This window comes from Chamaea fasciata, unplaced genomic scaffold, assembly GCF_029207755.1.
Source record: "Chamaea fasciata isolate MVZ Bird 193981 ecotype frontalis unplaced genomic scaffold, bChaFas1.0.hap1 SCAF_5, whole genome shotgun sequence".
NCBI classification, from domain to species: Eukaryota; Metazoa; Chordata; class Aves; order Passeriformes; family Sylviidae; genus Chamaea; species Chamaea fasciata.
In genome coordinates this window covers 56,056,815-56,080,034 of record NW_027094090.1, presented here as the reverse complement: position 1 = coordinate 56,080,034, position 23,220 = coordinate 56,056,815, and the positions used below count along the sequence as shown (strand labels likewise).

General features: G+C 45.2%; 1 protein-coding gene across 2 annotated transcripts; it reads left to right on the top strand.

Moving 5' to 3' along the window:
• The first annotated feature begins 1 nt into the window (after position 1).
• On the top strand, positions 2-22,291 carry SLC37A3 (solute carrier family 37 member 3). Of its 2 annotated transcripts, none has more exons than XM_066183800.1 (15): positions 2-49; positions 3,325-3,499; positions 3,603-3,717; positions 5,728-5,820; positions 6,255-6,338; positions 7,494-7,639; positions 8,280-8,376; positions 9,418-9,502; positions 10,557-10,741; positions 13,141-13,282; positions 14,509-14,610; positions 16,227-16,274; positions 17,093-17,244; positions 18,954-19,019; positions 19,838-22,291. In XM_066183800.1, the coding sequence occupies exons 2-15, from the start codon at positions 3,399-3,401 to the stop codon at positions 19,928-19,930; spliced, it is 1,509 nt and encodes a 502-aa protein (XP_066039897.1). In that variant the 5' UTR covers positions 2-49; positions 3,325-3,398; the 3' UTR covers positions 19,931-22,291. The 2 variants fall into 2 exon arrangements, with proteins under 2 accessions (XP_066039897.1, XP_066039896.1); XM_066183799.1 differs by lacking the exon at positions 2-49 and adding an exon at positions 202-431.
• The last annotated feature ends 929 nt before the right edge of the window (positions 22,292-23,220 follow it).

Genomic DNA, 23,220 nt, shown 5'->3' with positions numbered 1-23,220 from the left:
AGCCGCCTCCGCCCGCCGACTTCCTCCGGCCGCGCTGGGGCCGCGCACGGTACGCGGGGCCGGGCGGCTGCCGGGGCGTGGGGCGGCGGCCGAGGTGCGGGGCCGGGGCGCGGCGGTGGCGGAGCCGGGCCCTGCCCTGCGCTGCCCTGCCCTGCGCTGCGCTGCGCTGCCCCTCGGCTCCGCTCCCCGCCCCGCCGAGGACGTGGCCCCGGCGCCGGGAGGGAGCCGTGTCCTCCTCCTGGCCCCCTCCTCGGGCCGGGCGCCGAGCGGCGGGGCTGGGCCGGGCCGGGCCGGGCCCCCGGCAGCCCGGAGCGTTCTCGGAGCATTCGGGTGCTCGGGGCAGCCCCTTGTCCTCCTTCCCGGACGGCAGCATCCGGCTGGGCGTCCGCGGTGACAGACGGTCTGCTTGTGCTGGCTACGGAGGGCCCTGGGTGGGTTTGGGTTGTGCCACTGTTCTGTCTGTTTGGAAAAATGCGTAGGAGTGTGGGGGTGTGTAGGTTTGGGTTTTGATGGGGTTCTCTTTGTTTGTTTGTTTGTTTAAATTACTATTATTTTGAAGAAAAAGAGTCCCTTCGTTTGTTTTGCTCTTTGGAATGTTAAGGCTGCACTTTCCTGCCGGCTTTGGAGGGCAGTAGTTTAGCATTAAGGGTGTTTACTTTGAACTGAAGGTGTCTTATTTTGACTTTAGGTGGAAGGATAAGGTAGAACACCGAGGAGAGCTTAGCAAATAAGGGTGAAAGCCTATCAAAAGCTTCCTCAAAATACTGGCTGGCTGAAGGTAAATAGTGCTAAATAGTTAGACAAGGCAGTCTAACATTCTAAAAGCACTCCTCTTCCTTTCTTAAAGGCATGTGCTTGACTCTGTTCAGATCTGTGGGTCATCCTACTGCCGAGCTTTTGCTCCTCCGCCACCGCCAAGTTACTCTGGTGTTCTCACAATAATTAAAAGACGAATTTTAAAGAAGAAACTGGTTGCAGACTTTTTTAGCCTAGGAAGAATGCCCGTTTTGAGTATAGAAAGGGCGGGGTAAAGAAAGAGAGAAAACAAAATCTTTCGTGGTTATCTCTACGCTGTGGAAATGTCCTGTGCCAGAAGATCTTCTAGAAAGCTAGTTGAGATTGGGAAGCTCTAAGGAACAGATTGTTTCAACAGTAAATGCTGTTAAAAAAATGAGGTGACTTTAAGGTCAAATCAGGTCTTAGCTTTAAAAGGACTCAGTATCTTGGACAAATAAGATCTATATTTGCGTAATATTGACATGAAGCAAGTAGTAAATCTTGTGCTTTGGGCTGCAAACTGATTACCCAAGGAAGGAACTTTTCCCCACAATGTTGCACAACTGGCAGTGTTTTGCTTTCCTCGGGACAGCTCTGTTATCTGCCTGGTGGGAGGGGAGGGAGAGTCAAGGAAGCTGTTGTGTTTGACCAGCAGACTGTGTGGCCCACAGGCCTGCAAGGACCATGGAGCTGGGAAACTGGAGTGCCTTGGCTTCCCTTCTCCATGGAGCTTGTGTGGGGGACAGCCCTGGGCCGTAGGGTTACTGCTGCCTGACAGGGAGTAGCACTGTGTGATACTTGTGTGGGTGCTGAGTCTTCATTCACTGATGCTGAGGAATGGTCTGGGGACCTCAGGTGAAGGTAGTATCAAGACTACTTGCAAAGTTGCCCCTTCTAGGGCTAGTCTTGCCTTCTCACAGCTCTAGTTGTAGGGCACATTTTTTTACCCTGTGTGAACCCAAGCAGCCTAGACACAAGTCCCTACAAGGAGGTGCTGGCACCCCGAGGTGCAGTGTGCCAGCTGGAGCAGTGGCAGCGTGGCTCAAGGTCTCCTGGGCTGTGTGGAGGCAGATGGTGTCAGGTCTTGTGCAGACTCGCTGCATTTGTCCTGGATGGGAATAGAGGTGTTCAGGTGTGGTGTAGGATAAATGTGACTCCGGTGTCTCAAAGCTGTCATAGCTGGGTCCCTGTTACTCAGAGGATCTCTCTGCCACACTGTTTGGGAGGTCAGATGTGATGTCAGTTTCCACAATTATTCACCTGTCCAGGAGTAGCTGATTATTGCTGTTGGTTAGGCATGTGTCATCGCTGAGAGAACAGGGAAGGGAGGCAGCCTGCAGTGAAAGGTGTCTTGATGAAACCTTTACAAGGAGAAATAGAAAGTCTGTGTGAAATAAAGGGTTTTCAGCAGGAGAAATTTGGATGAGAGACTGTCTGGATGATGGCTTCTGACTTCTCCAAGTGAGGTTATGAAGCTGAAGTTGAAAATTCTTCTGTAAGATGTGTAAATAATTACAAACAGTGCCTGTGGATACAAAAGGACGCAAAGGCATTATATTCTGTCTTATTTCAGTGCTGATCCTTTGGGGGAACAGGAGTGGCACTTTATTTTACCTCTCCTCACCATTCAGAATGTTTGTGTTGTTGGCATGTCTTCTGAAATGTGTGGAGAGAGATTCACCCCCTTGCTGCCCAGTGGGGCTGTTTCTCAAAATCTGTTAGCAGACACTGTCCCTCAGCCAAGCCAGCACAGCTGGGGGATTGGAGTGGTGTGAGCAGCATGAGGAAACTGTATGCCTGTCATGGCCTTCCCTCGGTACTGATGGTTTCTGGTTGTCTCAAGGTTGAGGCAGGTGTCACCCATGCCCTAAAGGTAGGGACAGGAAGGTGTGACTTTTGTTATATACTCATGAGTTAGGGACAGATGGAGCTGTAACGTCAGGCTTGAGAAGTCAGGCAAAGGTTCCTGCTGTTGGATTTCAGCACTGTCCTCACAGTTACTTCCCTTTTTCCATCTATGCAAGTCCACATAATATAAGGTTATATTCCTCCAACAACGTCTTAATGAGGCAGTCGGATCCCAAACCCTTCTCCACCCATAGCCAAATGCTGCTGTTGTGGCTTCATCACCTGCCTGTGTCCAGCCAAGTGGTAGCAGAAAACTCTTTATTTATGGCCACTCGGTAGTGCACCATGTTTGTAAATGGTGCACAATGGTCTTTAATGGGACAATGCTGGAAATTGGTAGATCCGGGGGGTACTCCTTTGGTCCTGGGCACTGAAGAGGCATCTGCTAGGAGAGAAACAAAAAAAAAAAAGTGCCGTGAGGGTATTGGGAAATGGGAATAACAAGACACCTTAAAGCCATAGATGTTACTGAAGAATGTACAACTATTGAGATGGGCAGTGGTGTGAAACAAGCTGGAAAGGCATGGCATAGAGTTGTTCCGTCTGAATTCGAACAGTGTGGGGAACAGAGCTGTACTTCATACACGTGTTTTAATTCAAATATGTTTTCTCCTCCCTTCCCACCTTCTTCTATTTCAGTGAGCAGAAAAATGACTTAATCACCATCCAGCCCTCGTGGCCAAGGCAGGAGCAGGGGTGGGGCTGCCGGGAACATGGCTATGCCTGGAAGCTTACGGAGGCAGCCTGCCAGCAGGGGCCTTGTGTCCCACTGCACCCACCATCATGTCGTTGTGTTCCTGCTGACTTTCTTCAGGTAGTTTGAGTGCACCTCTGCTCAGAGATTTGTATTTCCACCCTTTCCCCTCTTGACCTGCAGAGGAGATTGGGCCAACCCGTGTCTATGTGTTCTCTGGCAGTTATTCCCTGCTCCATGCCTCCAGAAAGACATTCAGTAATGTCAAAGTCAGCATTTCCAGACAGTGGACTCCTTCCTGCGTAAACAGCACGGCCCCCGAGCGCCGACCGTACGAGGTGAGGACACAAGGGAGAAGGAGGTGCTGGGAAAGGTGGGCAGCTACCAGTGGGCTGAGCTTGTGGAGCTGAAGAGGCTCCTTTAGGTGTTCCTCTCTTCTCAGAATGCGAGTGGAAACTTTAGGTGTCGGCACTGTAGTTTTATGGATCACCAGGTGATGCCGCAGTCTTCCCTAGTGGTGCCCAAAGAGAAACTTCTCAAGAAGCTGCAGTGCTCCAGTGGAAATGGGGGCCCCAGAAGAGTCTGCAATAGCCAGTAGCATGGAGGAGGGGGAAGAGGGACTCTTTCTCTGAAGGGCTGGAGGCAATAAACCAAAGCAGTTAATGGGCTTACAGAGGGTTCTGTGAAATCCTGGCTGTGCTTTCTCTGTGGCAGTGGTGCTGCTGCCACCCTCTTAAAAGGATAGCCAAACTAGGAGAGAAGAGAGCTGTCTGACAGTGCCAGCTGTTTATCCTAAATTGATAGTGAAGAATGACATTTTGTCTTGCATCTAAAAGGCCTGATTTGCATGCTGAACATCCAGTACCCCTTGTCTGTAAAATCCTGGTTTCAGTTAAAGCAGTGGGTGTTTTGGCAGTGCTTGCTTGCAGGAAAGGAAGTTTTAAACTGCTTGGTTCTCACAAATGGGAATGCAAGAGCTACCTCCTGGTTCCTGCCATGAGGTTTTTAGGGCCATGCTGCTTTTTAGTAATGCTTTGTCCTGATGCTTTTGAGAAGTGGAAGGGATCTAACATTAAAAACTTGGTCACAGGCCATGAGATCTATTAGAGCTGGGAGTTCCAAGTCAGCTGCTGGAGCATTGGTTATTTGAAAGTTTGGCAGAAGGAATAGAAGTATGATAAATGCTGACTTCTTGTGATCAGTGAAAACAGTAAATTTGGCTTGTAATATGTTCAGGATATCATAGTATGGCCAAAAGGAGTCAGCATCTCAGGGATGTTAAAATGAAATGCCAGGTGTTTATATTTAGTTCTTTAACTAACATGCAAACTACTAGTGTATTTTGGAAGCCGTTTTGATTTTTTTTTAATATATATAGATGATTTGGTGTTTGCTGGATGTTGAGATGCATGTGTCTGATCGAGAAAAATGGTCAAATTGGTCCTTTAGGTATCAATTTAGGTTACATCTGTTAAACGAAGTGGATGTATGATTAGTGTTGTCTGTACAGGATGTTCTCCTGGAGAGGTGGAATCAAGCTGAAACTGATGGTATTTCAGTTAGGCATATCTCTAGGTTGGGCTTGGGTTGGGTTTGTTTGTTTTCTAATGGAGGCATGGTGGGAAGGGAAGAAAACTTTGTTCTGATTAACTTTACTAATTCTTCAAGTTTTCCTCAAAGCTTGCTATTTTTTTCACCTGATGTCACTAATCTTTCTTTGGGGACAAGTGAGACTTTTCCCCTTTTCTTGATCATATTGAAACTAATGTGAAACTCGGAGTAAGCACAAAACCAACAACATTAGTGACTGGAGTTTGTTGTAAATAGTTTCCAACCAATCTATTTCTTCCCCTTGTTCCTTTTGTGCTCTTTCTTTTCTGTTTGCTTTCTGTCATTTCTTATTTTGGGTGCTGCCACAAATACTTTAAGGGAATTATTCATTTAGTGAAGACAGCAAGAGAAGTACAGAAGAGATGCTGCACATAAAACAGAATATGCCTTTATTGTATTATTCATTAAAATGCTCATCAGTGTTTCAGAGTAAGAAGCTGTCTAACAGTTGCATGCTTGTTAGAAATAGGGTTTGTTTTGCCACTCATTTGTCTTGATCCAGGTGAAAGGAGCATGGTTTGCTAGCTTGCATTTTAGAAGTGAAGCAAAGTGTCAGTGGACATTTTCTGCCAGAAGATAATGCCAGAATTGTTCTTGATTTGATAACTGAAGTGTTAGAGAAATGGGAGCTTGCTTGGGCCGGATGCTCTTCTGCTTTGGAGCTGGGGTTTCCATTGAAAAAGAGTAGAATGAGCAATGCCTCTCCCTGTTTACCTGTTAAAATTTTCCCTCCGTAGCTCTGGAACAGCAGCCATTTATTTCCAAATGCAGACGAAGCAACTCTCTTCCTGGGGACATTGGACACCATCTTTTTGGTTTCCTATGCTGTGGTGAGTAAAACTAATCCCAAGCTGCTCAGCTTTGGTTGACTCTTATTGGGAAGATCACACTCACAATAAAAAGCTTAGTTCAGAGGCAAACCTTCTCTCTTTCAGTTTCTCTTAGCTCTGCCTATGCCTGTCACCTGTGTGAAGATGCTTGTTAACAAACACAAGTGAAATACTATCACTTCAGAATTTCTTACACCCCTGTCACCGGGGAGGACTAGTTCTGTCTGTCCAAGAGTTCTCAGCTGAGTTCTTTTAAACCAGAAATGTAATGAGCAGCTACAAGCAGGGTTGCTTTGATGGCCAGAGGAGTGGTTAGAATCAAATTGTAAGTTGGTATAACAGCAGTGTTTGGATTAATTTGGCCTTTCTGTGTAATTTTAATTGTTGCAGGTGCGAATCTTGTGGCTTTATTTAATGCTGTGTTTTGTTCTCAGGGTCTCTTTGTCAGCGGCATAGTTGGGGACCGCCTGAATTTACGTTGGGTTTTGTCTTTTGGCATGTGTTCCTCTGCTCTGGTGGTAAGTTGGAACCTAGTAGTGGGATTTTAAATCTGCTGGAGGGTTTCTGGGTAGGGTTTTGCTGTAGGGGAGAAGAGGCTCGGTTTCTGTGTGAATCTGCTCATGAGCTGTAGCTGTACCTCAGTGGTCTCAAAGCCTGCAGGTCTAACTTGGTGCTGGATGCATGTACTGCACTAAAGCATTGAGCATAGATGACTCTTTCCTTCCTAAAATGTCTAGCTTGTCAGAAGGAAATTCCTAATTTTGTGACACTGTGTAGAGACTTGATGAACAGCTTTTGTTTAAGATTGGTATATTTGGGCTTTTGGGGACTATTTTGTAGTATAACTTTAATCTCTTATACCATATATGTTGTTATCGAGGCTTTTGCTTCCAAACACAATCTTTGCTCTGTTCTTCAAAGGACATCCTAACAATACCAAGCACTCAATTACTTATTTTATATAGTTGCTAGGAGGGTATGTGTCAAAAAAGAACATCTGCTTAAAACAAAAGGTGTTTTGTGTTCAAGTTAAAGCTGCTTCAGATAAATCAGTTTTATCTCGTGGTTTTCTGGTTATTAAAGTAGCTGTAAAATGTGTGGAGTGTGTTTTATTTACCCAGTGGCTACAAATCCCACTGTGGCCTATTGTGCTCTGCAGACACATGACTACGAGTGTGCATCAAGCACCCTGTGCCACAATGTGTGTTTATTTTGGGTTAGAGCACTTAGTAATTTGAGACCTGGCTGTAGTATTTGTGTTAAATTTGGTGAAGATACATAACCTGTGAGGGTTCTGTGTTTGCAGAGAGCCTCACGGATTAGGATGTCAGTACAACAGCAGATTAAGAGGCTACTGTGTTTTTAGTGTTGTCATTGAAACTATTTGTGTCTTCCTTCTCCTCCCCTGTTATAACTGTGCTGTTTGGGGAGACAAAAGTCTTTTGGAGTGGTAGTGCCGTGACACACATTTGTCTGTGGAGTCAGAGCTGTGCTGGCTCAGCAGAGGGTGCTGTGAGCCCTGTGCTGTGTCTCAAACAATGCCAGCCTGGCCTCTGCCCTGGCCCCTGCATAGCTCCCTGAAAGCTTGTTCCCTTTTTTAGGACCCCACTCCTGCCTGTCTTTCAGCAGTAGCCTCAGGGTGTCTTCCCTGTTTTCCCCCTGCACTCCTCTAGGTATTCTCCTTTGGCACACTCACAGAATGGTTGCATTTCTACAACAAGTGGTTCTACTGCTGTCTCTGGGTTGTGAATGGCTTGCTGCAGTCCACTGGCTGGCCCTGTGTGGTTGCTGTCATGGGAAATTGGTTTGGAAAAGCTGGGTAAGTTGAGTTTTCTTCAATGACTCACTTATCTGACCCGCTGAGTAACAGACTGAGCTGAAGTTCTCAAACCGGAAAGGCAAACTGTTAGATCATAATTAAAATTAGGTAGGATGAAGTATGCCTTACTTGTTACGTTCTCTCTCTCTCTTTCACTTTTTCATGGAGCCACAGAACAGCCTGGTGTGAACACAACTGTGTGTGTTAAAAGCGCAGGTTCAAACTTTGAAAATCCCATAGTGCAGAGTGACTAAATTTTAATTTTCATACCACTGAAAAACCCGTTTCTGTCTACTTAACAATAAAGAGAGCAAATGGTAACTGAGTCATCCTAAATTCTACTCTCACTTTGGGGTATTGCAGAGGAGCTCTAGTCATAGTTTGTAACCATGTTGCCAGCTCACTCTGCTTTAACACAGATGTTTCAGGGTTCCTGGCTTATCTATTTGGCATCTCCAAGTTACATGTGTTTTGTTTTAAATGAACTTTGAGTCTCTTTGAAGTGGTGGTGGGGAGGGAGGGAAATGGTGTAACTTTATTCATAAGTTAAAGTTTACTTGAATGTTTTGGTTTTCTCTTGTTCTTAATGTCATCTGTCCTCGCATTGCCTGCTTCATCAAATCTTTTTCTCCTTCTGCAGGAGAGGTTTTGTGTTTGGACTCTGGAGTGCCTGTGCATCTGTGGGAAATATCCTTGGGGCATTCCTGGCCTCCTGTGTTCTCAAATATGGCTATGAGGTAGGTATTGCTACCCATCTTCTAGCTACACCTGCATGCCTGAATGGACTATGAGACACTGCTTTCTTATCCTGTCTTTGAGAGGTAACAGCCTCATGTGTCCAATTTTGTCTTCCTGAATTCTGTGGAGGTAAGCAGTAGGCAGAATAGAAAGGCTATTCCTTTCCTGACTCTTCCAAGCTGGGAGAAATGAGCCCAAGACTCCTCTGTAAATGGGATTGATGTTATTGAGGAGCTCTAGTGTTACTTTACACCTTCTTCTGATTTGGGTGGCTTCAAGTGCTCTTCAGAGTCATCCATCACAGGTTCTGAGTTGACTGGAGTCCCTGGAGCTGGAAGGGCATGGAGGCATAGCTGCTGTGACTGGGAAGAAGCCGGGCTGTCATGTGGCAGTGGACAGCTGAGCACAGGGAATGAGAGTGACCTAGCACATCTCATAGCATGGGGCCTCTGAGGACAGGCTGGCAGAGCTGAGCTGGTCATTCTGGACATGAGAAGGCTTAGAGTACCAAGAGCAGCCTTCCAAAGCCTGGGAAAAGATTGCTGAGAAATCAGAGCCAGAGTTTTTCCGGAACTGAACTGCAAGACAGCAAAAAAGCAGTGGGTATAAAGTAAAGCAGGGATGGTTCAATTTGGATGTTTGGAAAACCATTTTCGGTATGATGTATGTTAAGCAATGGAACAAGGGGCAGAGCCTGGAGGATCTGTCTTTGAAGGATTTCAAGAATCTGATTGACCAAAGCTCTGAGCAGCCTTGTCTGAATTTGGTGCTTGACTCTTCTTTGAGCAGTTCCTTCCAGTAGAGCTGGATCTCTGGTTGTGTTGGCTCAGCTCCTTCCTCACTGCTGTCACCTCAGTACAGATAAGCCTAGGTAGGACCTAGTCTGCTCAGGAGATGCAGAGATCACAGAGGCAGTCTGGGTTGTTGTAGCTGTGTTTGCTCTCTCATGAGGCTGGAATGTAAAGAAACTCTCATTAGAGAGGGAGGTGTGTGTGCCTGAAAGTGCTTTAAAAAAGAATGCTTTATTTATTTCTCCTCAGTATGCTTTTTTGGTGACTGCCTCAGTGCAGTTTGCTGGAGGAGTCATTGTGTTCTTCGGGCTCCTGACGTCGCCAAAGGAAGTGGGTGAGTGGAAGAGATGTGCTATTTCAGTCCCTTCATGGAAAGCAGATCTGCAGCTTTCCATGTAGTACTACTCATTCTGACAGCATTTATCCTCAGGGCTCTTATCAAATGGTGCTGCACCTTAGTGCATTTAACGGACCAAATGCTTTACTTGCCAAGATCACACTGAATTCTACCACGTGTCACGTGAATAGGGTCTGGATATTTTTTAAAGCAAAATAAAACAGCCTGGCTCTAACATCTCCACTAGGATATACCTAATTGCCAGTTTTTCTTCACCTGAAACATCAGTATTTGTTAAAGAAACAGCAGGCAAACTGATAACTGGCTATTTTAGGAGAAAACTATGGCAAGCCTTAAGTGTGCAGTGGGAAGGGACGGTAGTTTTGGTCTGCAGGTCTCCAACAGCCAAATGACTCTTGGGTTGGACATGTTTACTCTCTGAGAAGGTGGCAGGCAAGTCAGAGTGCAACAGGAAAACAAAAGAACTTTGGGGCTTTGACAGGGCTGTGGAGGAGGTTTCCCAGGTGCCTGCAAAGGCTGTAAAGTTGGGAGCTCTAAAGCTGCCATAAAGTGTGCTCGTAAGAGTGCTCTGCATCCCAGGAAGCACAATGCAGTTCCCAGGGCCTTCCATTCCAGCAGAGGCTTTAACAGGCAGCAGGTGTCTGAGTCCCTGCTGCTACTCTCAGCCTCCACACTCGAGGGAGGTGGCACCCAGGAGCCAGGGCTGAGGATCCCAACCCCTCAATAAGGGGGGAAATGCACTAATTTGTTGTGTCTTCCAACTAATGGCCAGACACTCAGAACAGACAAAGCCGACGCCAGGATCACACAATACTTTCAAGAGCCCTAGAAGACAAAGGGTAGAAACTGGCGGCACTGCAGAACACCATCTAGAAGAGTTTCTAAGCCAAAGGAGGATGGAGGTATGGGAGAGCAAGGGATTTGCTGGAAGGTAGAATTGCTTAAAAGAAGGGAGCTTAGCTTTAGAGTGGGGAGAGGGTGAACAGGCTGTGGTCTGTTTTTCCTGTTTCTTATTCCTTGTAAAACTTAGGCCTCCCTGAGCTTGGAGCAGATGAAGATGAAGTCAGTGTGGAAGAAGATGCCAACAGACCCCTAATGGGCAATGATGATGTGGATGATGATGACCGGAATTACTCCATTCAAGCAACTGACAGTGACAACCAGCCCAAGGCCATTGGCTTTTTCCAGGCTTGTTGCCTTCCTGGTGTAGTGCTGGTGAGGACACAGATTCTTAAGTAAGAGCTGACTTATCTGTTGAACATAAAGCTGGCTTTTTGTCTTGTCAGGATTTGTTCACGTCATTGTTAATATGTTGACCATATGTTGTAGTGGTTGACATCTGTCATCTCATGCTGTTAAAATGTTGGGGTTGGGCCTGTTATCCTTGTGTACATGGATGATGCTGTCTGGGTGTGTGGTGTGTGTTGCTTTTCCCAGCCTGCTTCACGGAGTGCATTTAATGAGACAGTTGAAGGGCAGCAGAGATCCTGCCCTTCCTGCTGTGAATTTGCAAGGGAGGCCATGAGCTAAAGTGGCTGTAGGATGCTTCCTTGGTAAGATAGATGCCTGCCCTGAGGAGTGGAGTTCTCACTACTAACTGAGCATCACACAGAGCTCTCTGGCACTGATACTGAGATTTGGAGTTTTTTGGTTATCTTAAAGCAGAAAGCTGGCCTGAAAAGCCTGAATCAGCATGATGTAACATCTGGCAAAGTGTGCAGGGTTTTTTGTGATCAACAAGAAACAAGGCCTGGTGATGCAGTTTCCACATATCCTTGTCCTGTCCCTTGAAAACTTCTGCTTCTGTGTCAGCAGTATTGCCCAACTCGTGTTCAGCTGAAAAGTTAACTTGTCATTAAAAAACAATGTTAACCTTCTGCATCAGTGAGCTGTGTGCCCCCTGAATACTAGAACCAGTACAAGAAAGGAGGCAGAGTGGCTGCTCAGCAGAACAGTGGGAGCTGCCTGGGTTTGTCATGGAGCAGAACTACTGAATGGGCAGTGTTGTCAGGTACCCTTAATGAGCAAAGCAATTGGCTGTTGTGATGAAGGCAACAGAGAATCTAGAAGGGAAAGGTGCATTGTCAGTGTGTCGAGTGCAGGACAACCACAGTCCTCCTGGTAAGGCCTTAGTTGAGGGATGGCAAAAGAAAGTAAACCCATCTTGAGTTCTTTCCTACTCTGGCTAAATAACTCACACAAAATGTTAGCAATGGTGTCTGCCTCAGTTGATGTGTGACTTTTTTCACTGGCCTGAGCAAAAGGAGATGGCAGCAACTGAGGTTGCTGGCTTTGAGCTTTGGATTTTGGGGATATGTTCCACACCCTAATCCAGCAGCCTGAACACCTCTGAGTTTTATCTGATGTCTGCTTAGTGCCCAGCCAAACAGGGATACCATGTCAGATTGGTGAGAGACCAAATACTGAATCTCCAAAGCCTTGTCAAGGTTCTACAAAGAATTTATTTGACATATTTTTTTCTATAGCTCCTCTCATCTCCTGCTGAGTGATACAGTGGGAGCGTTTTAGTACAGACAGCTTTCCCCTGAGCCTCTGAGAATTCAATGTTTAATCATTCAGACAATCTGGTAGGCAGTTTCTTAGTGGGTTGTAATAAATATCACTTTGTACAGTGTACTTTTCACACCCAGAGGCAGGAGAACCCTACCAAACATCCCCATGTCTTCCATGTATGGCAGAAATTAGTTTGTGTCCTGTTAGGGTGAAAAAGCATTAATAATACAGCTAAGAAATCTGTACCTATTAAAATAATACAAATGCAGAAGAGATGATTTTTGTGGCATTTAATGTATAAAAAGATCTGCTTGTTGAAATTCAAAGTTTAGCACCCATATGTACAGAGCCTCAAAAGCTGTGCTTTAACATCTTCATCCTTGTTTGCCTCTTCCAATGGGTTCCTTGAACTGCTGTCTTTACTGAAATAGGGTGACCTGTCCCTCTGCATGCTGGTCCCGCAGTCCCTGAGAACTAGTCTTTGCCACACACATGAAGGCTTTAAAGCAGATCTGCTAGCTAAGGGCAAATTGTACCCAGCAGCTAAAAGAGCATTGTCTCAGCTGTTGGGTTTGAAAACCTGCGCTCAGCTTTGGCCAAACCTTTCATCCTGTGTCCTGGAATACCTGCCTGAGGATTATGAGTGAAACTTTCTCTTCTGGTGCTGTAAGCAGATGAACCTTCCGAGCAGCACAAGATAGCACAGAGGAACCACTTCACATAACCTTTCTCAGCATGATGCACAGTGACTAAACCTCAAGCTTGTTTTGTGTCACGTGGCTGACTCCCTTCTCTTCAGAAGGTGAATTAAATTTTCTTCCTTTTTTGAAGCCTGGTGTCATTTCCTCTCAAGATTACACTGAAAGTGTTTTAACCCATTGCATTCAGTGATAAAAAAACCTTCTTGACAGTGATTTTTGTATTTCTGGGTTCCCTTTGATGTTCAGCATTAAACTTTCATGATGCTGCCTTCTTACATGAAATTCAGAAGTGCTTTGCCCTGAAAGCTTTAGCTGGATCCAGAGCTTTATGGGAATAAGCAGAAATGCTGTTTGCATTTCTCAAGTGCTAACTGCTTGCTGGCCCTCCCTTTGTTCCAGTACTCCTTGGCCTATGCCTGCTTGAAGCTGGTGAATTACTCATTCTTCTTCTGGCTGCCCTTCTACCTCAGCAGCAACTTTGGATGGAAAGAAGCAGAAGCTGACCAGCTCTCCATCTGGTATGATGTGGGAGGAATCATAGGTGAGTGAGCAGGGGAGTGACATCTTCTTGCAGCTGCCTCCATAGTGTTTGAGAATGAAAGACAGTGCATGCAGCCAGAGCAGATGAGTTCAGTGGGATCTAGCTGTTCACGGAATGTGGGAAACATCTAGGTTTGGATGTGGCTGCTTGGCTTATCTTTTTTTCCTTAAACACAAAATATATGACCCCCAAGAGAGTTAACATATAATTGAAGGCCGCTGTCATACTCTTGAAAATTAACCTCAGCTGGCATTTTTCTTCACTGACTAGGACTTCTTGAAAAGTGCTGTGTACAAAATGGGGCCCCTGCATGCTACTTCTTTTCTGACAGGTACCCCTGGGGAAGATTTAGATGTGGATTTCCTGGGTTCTACACTGTCCCATCTGACCTGTGTTTCTAAGGACAGACTCATTGCAGATCTCAGCAGAGCAGGCACCAACTGTGTTATGTTCAGAAATTAAATGTCATTTTTCTTATTTCTGCTGGCTGCAAAACCTGATCCAGTTCCTCCAGAATAAAGAATATTCTGTATGTGTTTAGACTTCCACTCTCCTGTGCTCAGGTTCTAGCTTTATTCCCTTGTCCAGTTAGCTTTCCTGTAATAGACGTCCTTGTTTGGGTCCATTCAGAGTCTGGTTTTGCCTCTGTGGCCTTTTCTGCATCAGGCTTTCTCAGCATTCGGGCTTTTACCAGCAGAGCAGTTCCTGCAGAGGTACCAGTGGTACATAAGGTGATTTTTATAGGCCTTTGGCATTTGTTGCATTCAGTTGCACCTGCCCTAAGTTGGTGAGACAGCAGGGAATGTGAGGCCTCTGTGTGATAATGTTTTCCCTGTGAGAAAGAGCTGCCTTTTCTTGCACTTTCAGTTAAAGGAACCAGCCACAGTGTTCAGCTTGCTTCCAGGGTTGTGGTGGTCGTAGAGCTGTGATGGTCCTGTAGGGGAAGAGAAACGAAAGTAGGAGCATTGACTAGTGGCATGCCAGAAAAAAAAGAAGCAATAAATTCCCAGTAAAACAGTATGAGTAGTTTTCTCTGCTTTATCTGAGACACTTAAATTTACTGTTGTCTCTGTGTCTGGGGCAGTAAGGGCAGGAGGCTTAGCTCTCAGGATTTTAGGGGGAGTGTGTATTGATGAGGAGGCCAGAGGCCACTGCACTCAGTGAAACAAGCTTTGTTCAAGCTATCAGCATCCTGAGCCTGACAGTGATTTTTTTTTTTTAAACAGGTGGGACTATCCAGGGCTTGATTTCTGATGTGCTGCAGAAGAGAGCCCCTGTGCTAGCAGTGAGCCTGCTCTTTGCTGTGGGCTCTCTCTTTGGATACAGCCGTGAGTATGCGTGTGCTGCACAGGGATAAGAGGTTCATTCAGTACCTCCTAGGGAGAACCAGAGCACAGCCTGTTCTCATTACCTTTTCTGGTCTTGAGACTGCTTCTGGATCAGAATGGTGCCTTTTGGTCTATTTTGCTCAAGTGTGGCACTGCACAGAAAGAAATCTGTTCTGTGGTTAATGGGGTGGAAATGAATTCTCTAAGTGGCTGGATTTGTCTATAGTGGTGAGTTATTTACTGATCCTTCTGGTACTGATCCTGCCCCAGTGTCAGTGAGATTTCTGGCATTGTCGTTTTGTCAGCACCATAACTGGCAGAGCAAAAAATCTTGGGTACTTCCCTATATTATGAGGGAAGAAAATCTGTGGACAGATTTGTGCTGGAGTATATATACATTACTAAGAGGCAGGAGAAGCTCTTAGTCTTCAGTACTTACACTTCTGAAAGTGGTGAAATTGGACAGTGTCTGCCTCTTTTTTGATCAATATAGTTCTTGGTGTCTGCCTTTTTAAAGGAATCTCGGGAAAACAGAGTGTGAGGAGATGGGAAGATGTAATTTCTGTGAAATATCTATGAAGCACTTCTAGGGATGACAGTTTTGTGTCTTCAGACAATGTCCCGTGGTACAGAGTGATTTAACTCACTGGGATGCCATTTCACTTCTCTGTGTGTTCCTCTAAAATGGGGTGGTGGTCCAGACAGACTTTTATAGAGCACTTCGAGATTTGTGGGTAGAAATCACTGCCGGATCTGGACATGAAAACTGGCATTTGGAAGCATGCAGGCTTATTTAGATGGTCTCAAAGTAAGGTCAATAAGTGACTATCACTGAATAGCAAGGATTGGGTTTGGTGGCGTTTTTGTAGGCTCTTGTGCTAACTCACTGTTTTAAAAAGGGAATTGGAAGTAAACATGAAATTATTGCTGATGAAGTTTGAAATTTGTGACTAGGTAGCACAACAGGGAGAGCCCCAGGTGCCTTGTGCTTAACTCAAAATGTGCTACTGTCCAGGCAGATACAGAAGTCTCAGTTGATCCAAAGTTCCTGCAGTGTGATCATTCAGCTTCTGTCAGGCAAAACAGGAAGCCTTATTATGCCCATAGTGTGTTGCACCTAAGAGTAATAATGGCCTGAGAATATGTGAAGAGTGCACCTTGCCTTGTGCAGTAACTTGCCATGTGTGGGCCCTGAGTGGAAGGGAGCGAGGAATTCAGGTGGTGCCTGGAAATGAGATTCCAGGGAAAACTCTCTGAAAGGCACTGAGGGACTGTAATGGAAAACTAGCTGCATGTATACGTGCTTCTGGAAAGGCGAGGGAAGCCTGTAGATGTTCAGCCATGGCTTTGTAAGGAAGAATTAGGATATGGGGGTTTGCATGTTTTGCTTTATTGTGCAGCATTGTTTAGAGAGTTGCTGGGTTACTACCTCCAAGTCCAATCTCTCTACTTTAAAAAATGTTTTGGAAAATGGAGGAAGAGTGAAAGGGCTGACTCAAGTGCTGAGTACTTTATGATGATAGAGTTTGAGCTGAGTCTGACTTCCCCAGAGACAGATGAAGGATTCTCTTACTATTCAAATTTTATTCACACTCTCCTGGTCTTTTCTCTTGCAGGCTCCCCAAACAGCAAACCTATCAATGCTGTGATCATGACGATTACAGGTAACTTCTCAAAATCCACTGTTACGCTGGTAGACATCTAAATCCATTGCAGAACAATCAGTAACACCAGCCAGGTGGTGGAAAGGTGTTTGTGTGCTGCCATCTCTGCTGGTTTTGCAGAAGGGGTGAAAACTGGGCCCCAGTTTCTGTTACCTTTGGCAAACAGCTGTAGGAAAACTGCCTTACAGAGGGAGGTATGGAATATAGACTGTATGGAACAACAGCCTGGAGCTGAGGGGATCTGCCTTGGCTCAGTATGATGGTGGATTTATGCAGTGGTCTGATATCTGAGGAAGTGTGTATATGGCAGTCATGAACTGCAGCTCAAACTTGAGGGTGTTTGTCAGAATTCAAAATACCCTGTGTGCTGTGAGAGGTCACAAGCTTTTTGTGCTACCACACATACTGTGCTGTGTTATGGAATTAAGCCTGCATGAATAGAGCCTTTCTTTCCAAACACTCTTATTTCAGAACTCTCTGTCCTGTTATTGTGGGTCTTTTTTTTTTTTTTTTTTTTTGCCTGCTATCTCTTCTGTGAGCCCTTGGAGACTGAGGCCGTAGCATGGGCACATGCTACTCCAAACTAATTAAAATGTTCTTGTTGGCTATTTCTGTGTGACTTCTGCAGATATTCAGGGTGTTTCATGACTGCATGTTTCAAGTACCCCTCTACCTGCAGTTAGTCTCTGAGCACTGCCCCTAGACTTAATTCTTGTCCCGAGCTTTCTTGGTAGAAAAATCTGTGTTTGGAAGTTGTTTTGTTGAGAATCTGTCTGAGTATTTGTTTTACACCAAGGCTGTTTTCTTATCATTTTCAGGATTTTTCATTGGAGGCCCTTCTAACATGATAAGTTCTGCAGTTTCTGCTGACCTGGGGCGTCAGGATGTGGTGAAAGGCAGCAGCGAGGCTCTGGCCACAGTCACAGGAATTGTGGATGGAACAGGCAGTATTGGTGCTGCTGTGGGCCAGGTGAGGCTGCCAAAAGAGAGGTCTGGGGAAGGAAGAAAAGTGTCTGTTGTGGTTACAGATGTTAGTGCATTCCTCAATCCGAAGTTGTGTGGGGAGAGAAAGAGAGGGTTGGGGGTCTTTTTAAAAATTAATACTTAAGAACCAACCAAGGGAAACTGTCTGTTTTAATAAAGTTTCCAGTGGAAACAATGTAATTAAGAACTAAACTAAGCTTTCATAATGCTAATGTTAAGGCACTTTGGTAATTCAAGGGAATTTTGCAGACTTTTATATCCTGAACTTCAAAAAGCTTTTGAAAGAGTGAAAAAATATTTTGAAGTTTGAGATTTTTGTTTTGAGGTGATAGGAAAACCTTCTCTTACAGAAAAGGTTGTCTCTATAACTGAGTAAAATTGGAATACCTATTATGAATGTCACAGTGTTTATGAAGTGATTTAAAATTTGCTCTTATTTGTGCTTTCTCTTTTTATCTGTGGATTTCTTTTACACCTTGTAAATCCAGCCCCACTTGCTTCAACAGTCCTTACAGTATGCTGCCAGGGGTCTGAGGAGTAGAGTGTTGCAGAGGAGCAAGCTGACAGTATGCCCACTGGGGATGTTTTCTTCTCAAATACAAGTGTTAGCTACGTGAAAGAACACAGTGGTGCTTTGGGGAGGATTCAGTAGAGAGAATCAGAGCCAGTTCTCCTCCAGGCATCCTCCAGAGGTGGCAGAATACCAAGGATGCAGGCGAGGCATGCGAGTTCCTTTTCTAGAAGGAGATTTGGGCTTGTGCTTGCCATTGATTGCCTGATAAATACAATCATTCAGTTACTGTTTTGTAGGATAGATGCTCCTTATCTCCTCTGAACATGGAAAATTACAAGTGCTTTGAGGACAAATATCAGTGCACTGTTACACTCAGTGCTCCTCTGGCTTTGTCTCGGTGTTTTTGTCTTCCCACACACATACCATCCAAACTCACGTCATCCTAAAAAGTGGGTCTTTGGTTCTGAGAGATTCCACCTGCCTCCCCTTCCAACACTGCATTTATTCTAGCAGAGACAGCCACGACGTCATTCTGGGGGCGTGTGAATAACAGCAAGCGCACAATGAGCGTGTTAGAAATTCAGATCCTGTTTTGATATACCCAGTAGTGAAGAAGGGAGGCCCTTGTGCAGCATCTGAATATAAATCTGCTAATAAGGGATACATTTTCTGGTGTGGCCTGGGCTGCCCAACTGGGCCAGGGTGCAGCTCAGAACAGAGTGCAGTCTCAAGTGTCTTGCCTAGATGAATGGTTAAGTAGTTAGTGGGAACACAGCTCTTGAAAATGTGTCCTGTGTAATTTATAAGCCATTCTAGAGCTTTTAGTTCTTCTGAGAGTACTTACATCCACTTATGTCCCAGTGTTCTGTGCAAAAACCTCGTATTCAGCAGAGTCAATTTGTCACCCTTTGAAACTCTAGTTCAGTTCTGTCTTTGTGCTGTTCTGAGTTACTGTAAAGCTTCAGGATGGTGTCTCTGCTTTGCTGAAACTGTGGGTTTCACACAGAAAAAGGCTGCTGTCCTGAGTCATCTCTTCTGACAGGAAAAGATCAGTTGGAAGATTCTGTGATCAGCTCTGTGTGGAGTGCCAACAGCCCACAAAGTCTAGAAAATGAAAGTGTCATGCCTGAAAGTCATGCTTATCTTCCCAGTTTGAATAATATTTTTTCATTTCTGTTTAGTATCTAGTGTCTTTGATCCAGGAGAACCTGGGATGGATGTGGGTTTTCTATTTCTTCATTCTAATGGTAAGAAATCACCTTTTTAAAAAATTCTTTGTCAAAGCTCAATTTGCTGTAGGATGTTTTTGTGGGAACCTGAGAATTTTATCTTCTAATACCATTCTCAAAGTGGCCTGTGGTGTGGCTTTGCCTCAGGTTATCTAAGTCAATGGGTTAATTTTGGATCCTTTAAAGTCATGTAACCCAACAGGAACTGAGATTATAGTGGAGACACAAAAATACTTGCCCAAAAATACCTGTATGCATTTCCTAAAGCTCCTACCATCTGACTTCCAAGGCAGGCTTCTCCCTCCTTCATCTCTGTGATACATAGTTTCTAATATTTTGAGAGAGGTGAAGTTAAGCTGCTTGTTTGTTAGGTCTTGAAGATTAGTGGAAAGAGTGATGAGGGTGTTTAAATTAAACTGAAAATGCCTTGGCCCTGTTTTGCTGCTGGGGCAGAGAGCTGTTGAGACTCTGATGTCCTCAGCATCACCACAGTGGAGAACACTGCACAATTTCCTTGGTCTTCCCTACTGGAAGTGCCAGGAGATGTCTTTGCATCTGTGCTGACAAGGGAGAAGGCCAGTTTTGTAGCCAGCAGAGGTGGTGAGGAGGAAGGTCACTGAGGAGCTGGAGAGCTCATCTTTATGAAAAGGTGATCATGACACCTGAAATTGTATGAGCTTTCCTGCAAGCTCAGTCCTTCCTCTGCTGTGCCACTCTGTCATTGCTTCTCTTAGCCTGTGTCTTCCTGAGATGACCTTGGATGCACATTGGAGCTGGGGATGGCTGCAGCTCTGCTTGCTCTGTGTTAATTGTCCTGGATTTGCTTCTTTCCACAGACCAGTTCAACAATCCTGTTCATTTCACCACTGATAGTGAGGGAGATCAGGTTGCTGCTGCATGAGCGGCGCCTGCGAATGCTGGCTGAGTGACTTCTGCTCCCTTCTCAAGGACTGCTGTATGGAGCTGACAGTTGGGACACTCATCAAAACCCTGGGAGACTTGTTTGTTACATCCTCCAGGGCTGGACTGATTCAAAACAACTCCACAAGCCTTGATTGAGTCGCCTTAGGCGAGCTCAGTCATGAAGCACTAAATACTTGTCCTGAGACCACCTGTGTCACGGAGCTGCTGACCTAAGCCAGACAATCCGTGGGACTGATGGATTGTTCCAGCCTCTTCCAGCAGTCACACCAGGGTCTTCTGTTGGGTGTCTCCTTCCTATACCTTTTCTTATTTATTTCTGGATGTGCTGACCAAAGTCAGCTGTTTGAAACTGACGGTTTTTGGGAGGCTGTCTTGCAATGTATCTTGATGCTCTTTTGTGCTGGTGAAATCATACAGTGCAGCTCATGGATAGTCCTAAATTTCAGATCACCTTAGCTTTTAGAAAGGGCAGAAATAATTATTTGGGATTTTGGCTGTCCAGTTGTTTAAAAACTATTGTTGCTAAATCTCTGCACAGATGGACCTCTGCTATCCCCTATCTATTAACTGTTACATATTCCAGTAGAGTCACACGAAGAAGTTCTCTGTACTTGTTTTTAACATTTTTAATAGTTAATAATCTCTGAGAAATGAGATTTCACTTTTTTGTAACTATTGAAGCAGACATATAGTGTGCAATACTTTATTGTAATCTCTGAAATAAGCCTTAATAGGTCCTTTGTGTCTAAAGGATCCTTGAATGGCTTCAGGGATCAGTAATGGGATACAAATACTTTCACTACTTTGTTCATTGAACCTGACCAATACTGACCAAAATGGGTGTGAGGTGACCTTCTGAAGGAAACTGGTGTCACTGACTTCATACTGCTTGGGCAGTTGCTCATCTCTAGCAAAGAAGGATCAGAATGGAATTAAAGGAATTTAAGGGACCTGGCTGCTCTCAGGCAGGGGCTTCCAGACAAGGACTGCAGCATACTTGTGGAGTAGCATTAATGAGCAACTGCTGCTGTCTCCCCTCATGCTCCTGTGGTTATGGCTGCATAGGGGACCTCAGGCTCCAGGGTTTGGAAGCTCGAGTTGTACTTTGAAGGGAAAGTCTACCTGCAAGCACTAAAAGCAAGTGTGTGTGCTTGGTGTGGTGGTGGTTGAGTGCGTTGCAGTACTGTGGCAAGTGGGGTGACCGACTGACACCCCTAACATTTTTTAGTGATCTTAACGGGATCACTGAGTAACTTCACAAAAAATTGTTTTGTGTTTATGCCTTGAGATGTTTCATTGTAATAGGTCTGTGTTAACCTGCAGAACTTGTGAGCAAACACTCTGTCTAACTAGTCAGCAGTGCCTGGATGGAGGTGGGGAGGAGTAAAAGTGTTGGAGCTGAGAATTTAAAACTTTTTAAATGGGAACAGTTGCCTTTTCAAAATGTACATTGATTTTATTTTATTTTTTAATTGATGAATGTCAATTTTTAGTCATGTGTTGATTGTAACGAGTGGAACATCATTAGTGCCTTACGGTTTTACAGTTTTGAACGGTTGCTTGGTGATTGCTGCTTTTATAGTTATGTCTCCATGCATAGCTTTGCTTAATGTGGAACTCAGTTGCCCCATTTTACACTTTTTTTGAATCTTTTTCTTTGGGTGGAGGTGATTGTTGCATATTTTTGTTAACCCTCAAAATATTTCAGTGCTTGGGAAAATTATGCCATTAAGCTGATATGGAACCTGAGTCCTGCTCTTGACTCCTCTCATTCCCATTCCAATTTTTGCCTGTATAATTAGAGCAGGAGACTGAGAATCTTTCATCCTGTTCTCAGAATTATGCCCTGGGGTTAGTGTTCACATCCCAAGCTACTCATTAGCCCCTGTACAAATAGAATGAAAACTCCTTGAAATTTAGTTCTAAAATTGATGGTGGCACCGTTTGCCCTAGCCACAGCGTCTGAGAATCTCTGGTTTCAAATTCCAACCTGGATGAACTTCTTGGCTTCCTCTCTGGGCAGCAGATAAGCTTCTGATGAAAGGTGCGGTGGGAAAGGGACGTTGCTGGAGTCGGGGGGAGGAGAGGCCAGCCCCTGTAACAAATGGCTTCCTGTAAACAGTTCTGTCCCCTCTTGAGAAGTGTCAGAAGTGATGGAGCGCCGAGCCCAGCAGCTGCATCCGAGCGCACGGCGCTTTGGGGCCAGCCCAGTTAGTGAGGCGTGCCTAAGGCCTCGGGATTGCTGCTGTCGTTGTTGTCCTGGATTTTCAGTTCTGTGTATTTCTCCAGGGTGCTCTGAGGGAGAAAGGTGTTCAATCTGGTCATGTCTGAACTGACCTCACATGAATAAACAAACTTTGACTTGATCTGGGCTAGTTCTTCCGTGTGCTTTATTCCACCCCTGGATGTGGTTCTGCTGAGCATCGGCCCTCTTCCTCCTCCTCACAGGTCTGGCTCTAGCTGCTGATTTTCCCTCAGCTGCTGTGAGGACCTGAGCCCTGACTAGTGCTGAAACCAAACCCTCATCCCAACCTAAAGTGGGACCATGTTCCCAGGGCTGTAATTTGGCACTCTTCCTGATCAGGCTCACAGGAAGTTTTGTGAGAGTTCCCTAACAGAGATGCCCATAATGGTGTAATTAATGGTCTTAAATGAAGGAACCAGACCATATACTTGGTTTTGTTAATTTATTTCTTTGTTGATCTGCACGTAGGTGTTCTTCCCTTGGACTGAAATGTGCCATGTGGCTGTGGGCCCTGCTGTGCCTTTTCTCCTGTGGCTTGTTCCATTAAACATGAACCCACGTCTTTGCTTAGCCTTGTTTAAATGGACACAGTGGGGAACGCGGTAATTGTTTGTGTTTTATAATTTGTAATACATTCTGAGTCAAGCACAATACCAGACCACTGGAGAAGCTCCTGTGCCTGCGTGTTCTGGTCTCTCTACCCCAAGTAGTTCAGTCGTGCTATCATGCTATTCCTCAAGGAAACTAACAGTTCATGTTTTTACCCCTTTTCTGTCACTTTTTTCCCCACCTACTCATCAGGAACTTCCCAGCTGACTCTGGAAGTACTCTGAGGAGTACAGCTTAGCTTGAGTATCTGAAAATGCTGACAGTAGCAAACCCCATCACCACCACTGATCTCCAGAGATCAGTGATGACTGTGATCTCCAGAGCAGAATGTGTGGGCAAGCAAAAGAGGAGGAATTGCTTAACTTCAGAAGGGCAAAGGAAATGCATAAGGAACTGATCTCTGTTTCAGACTGAATGCCACGATGTGACAGACTGACCAAA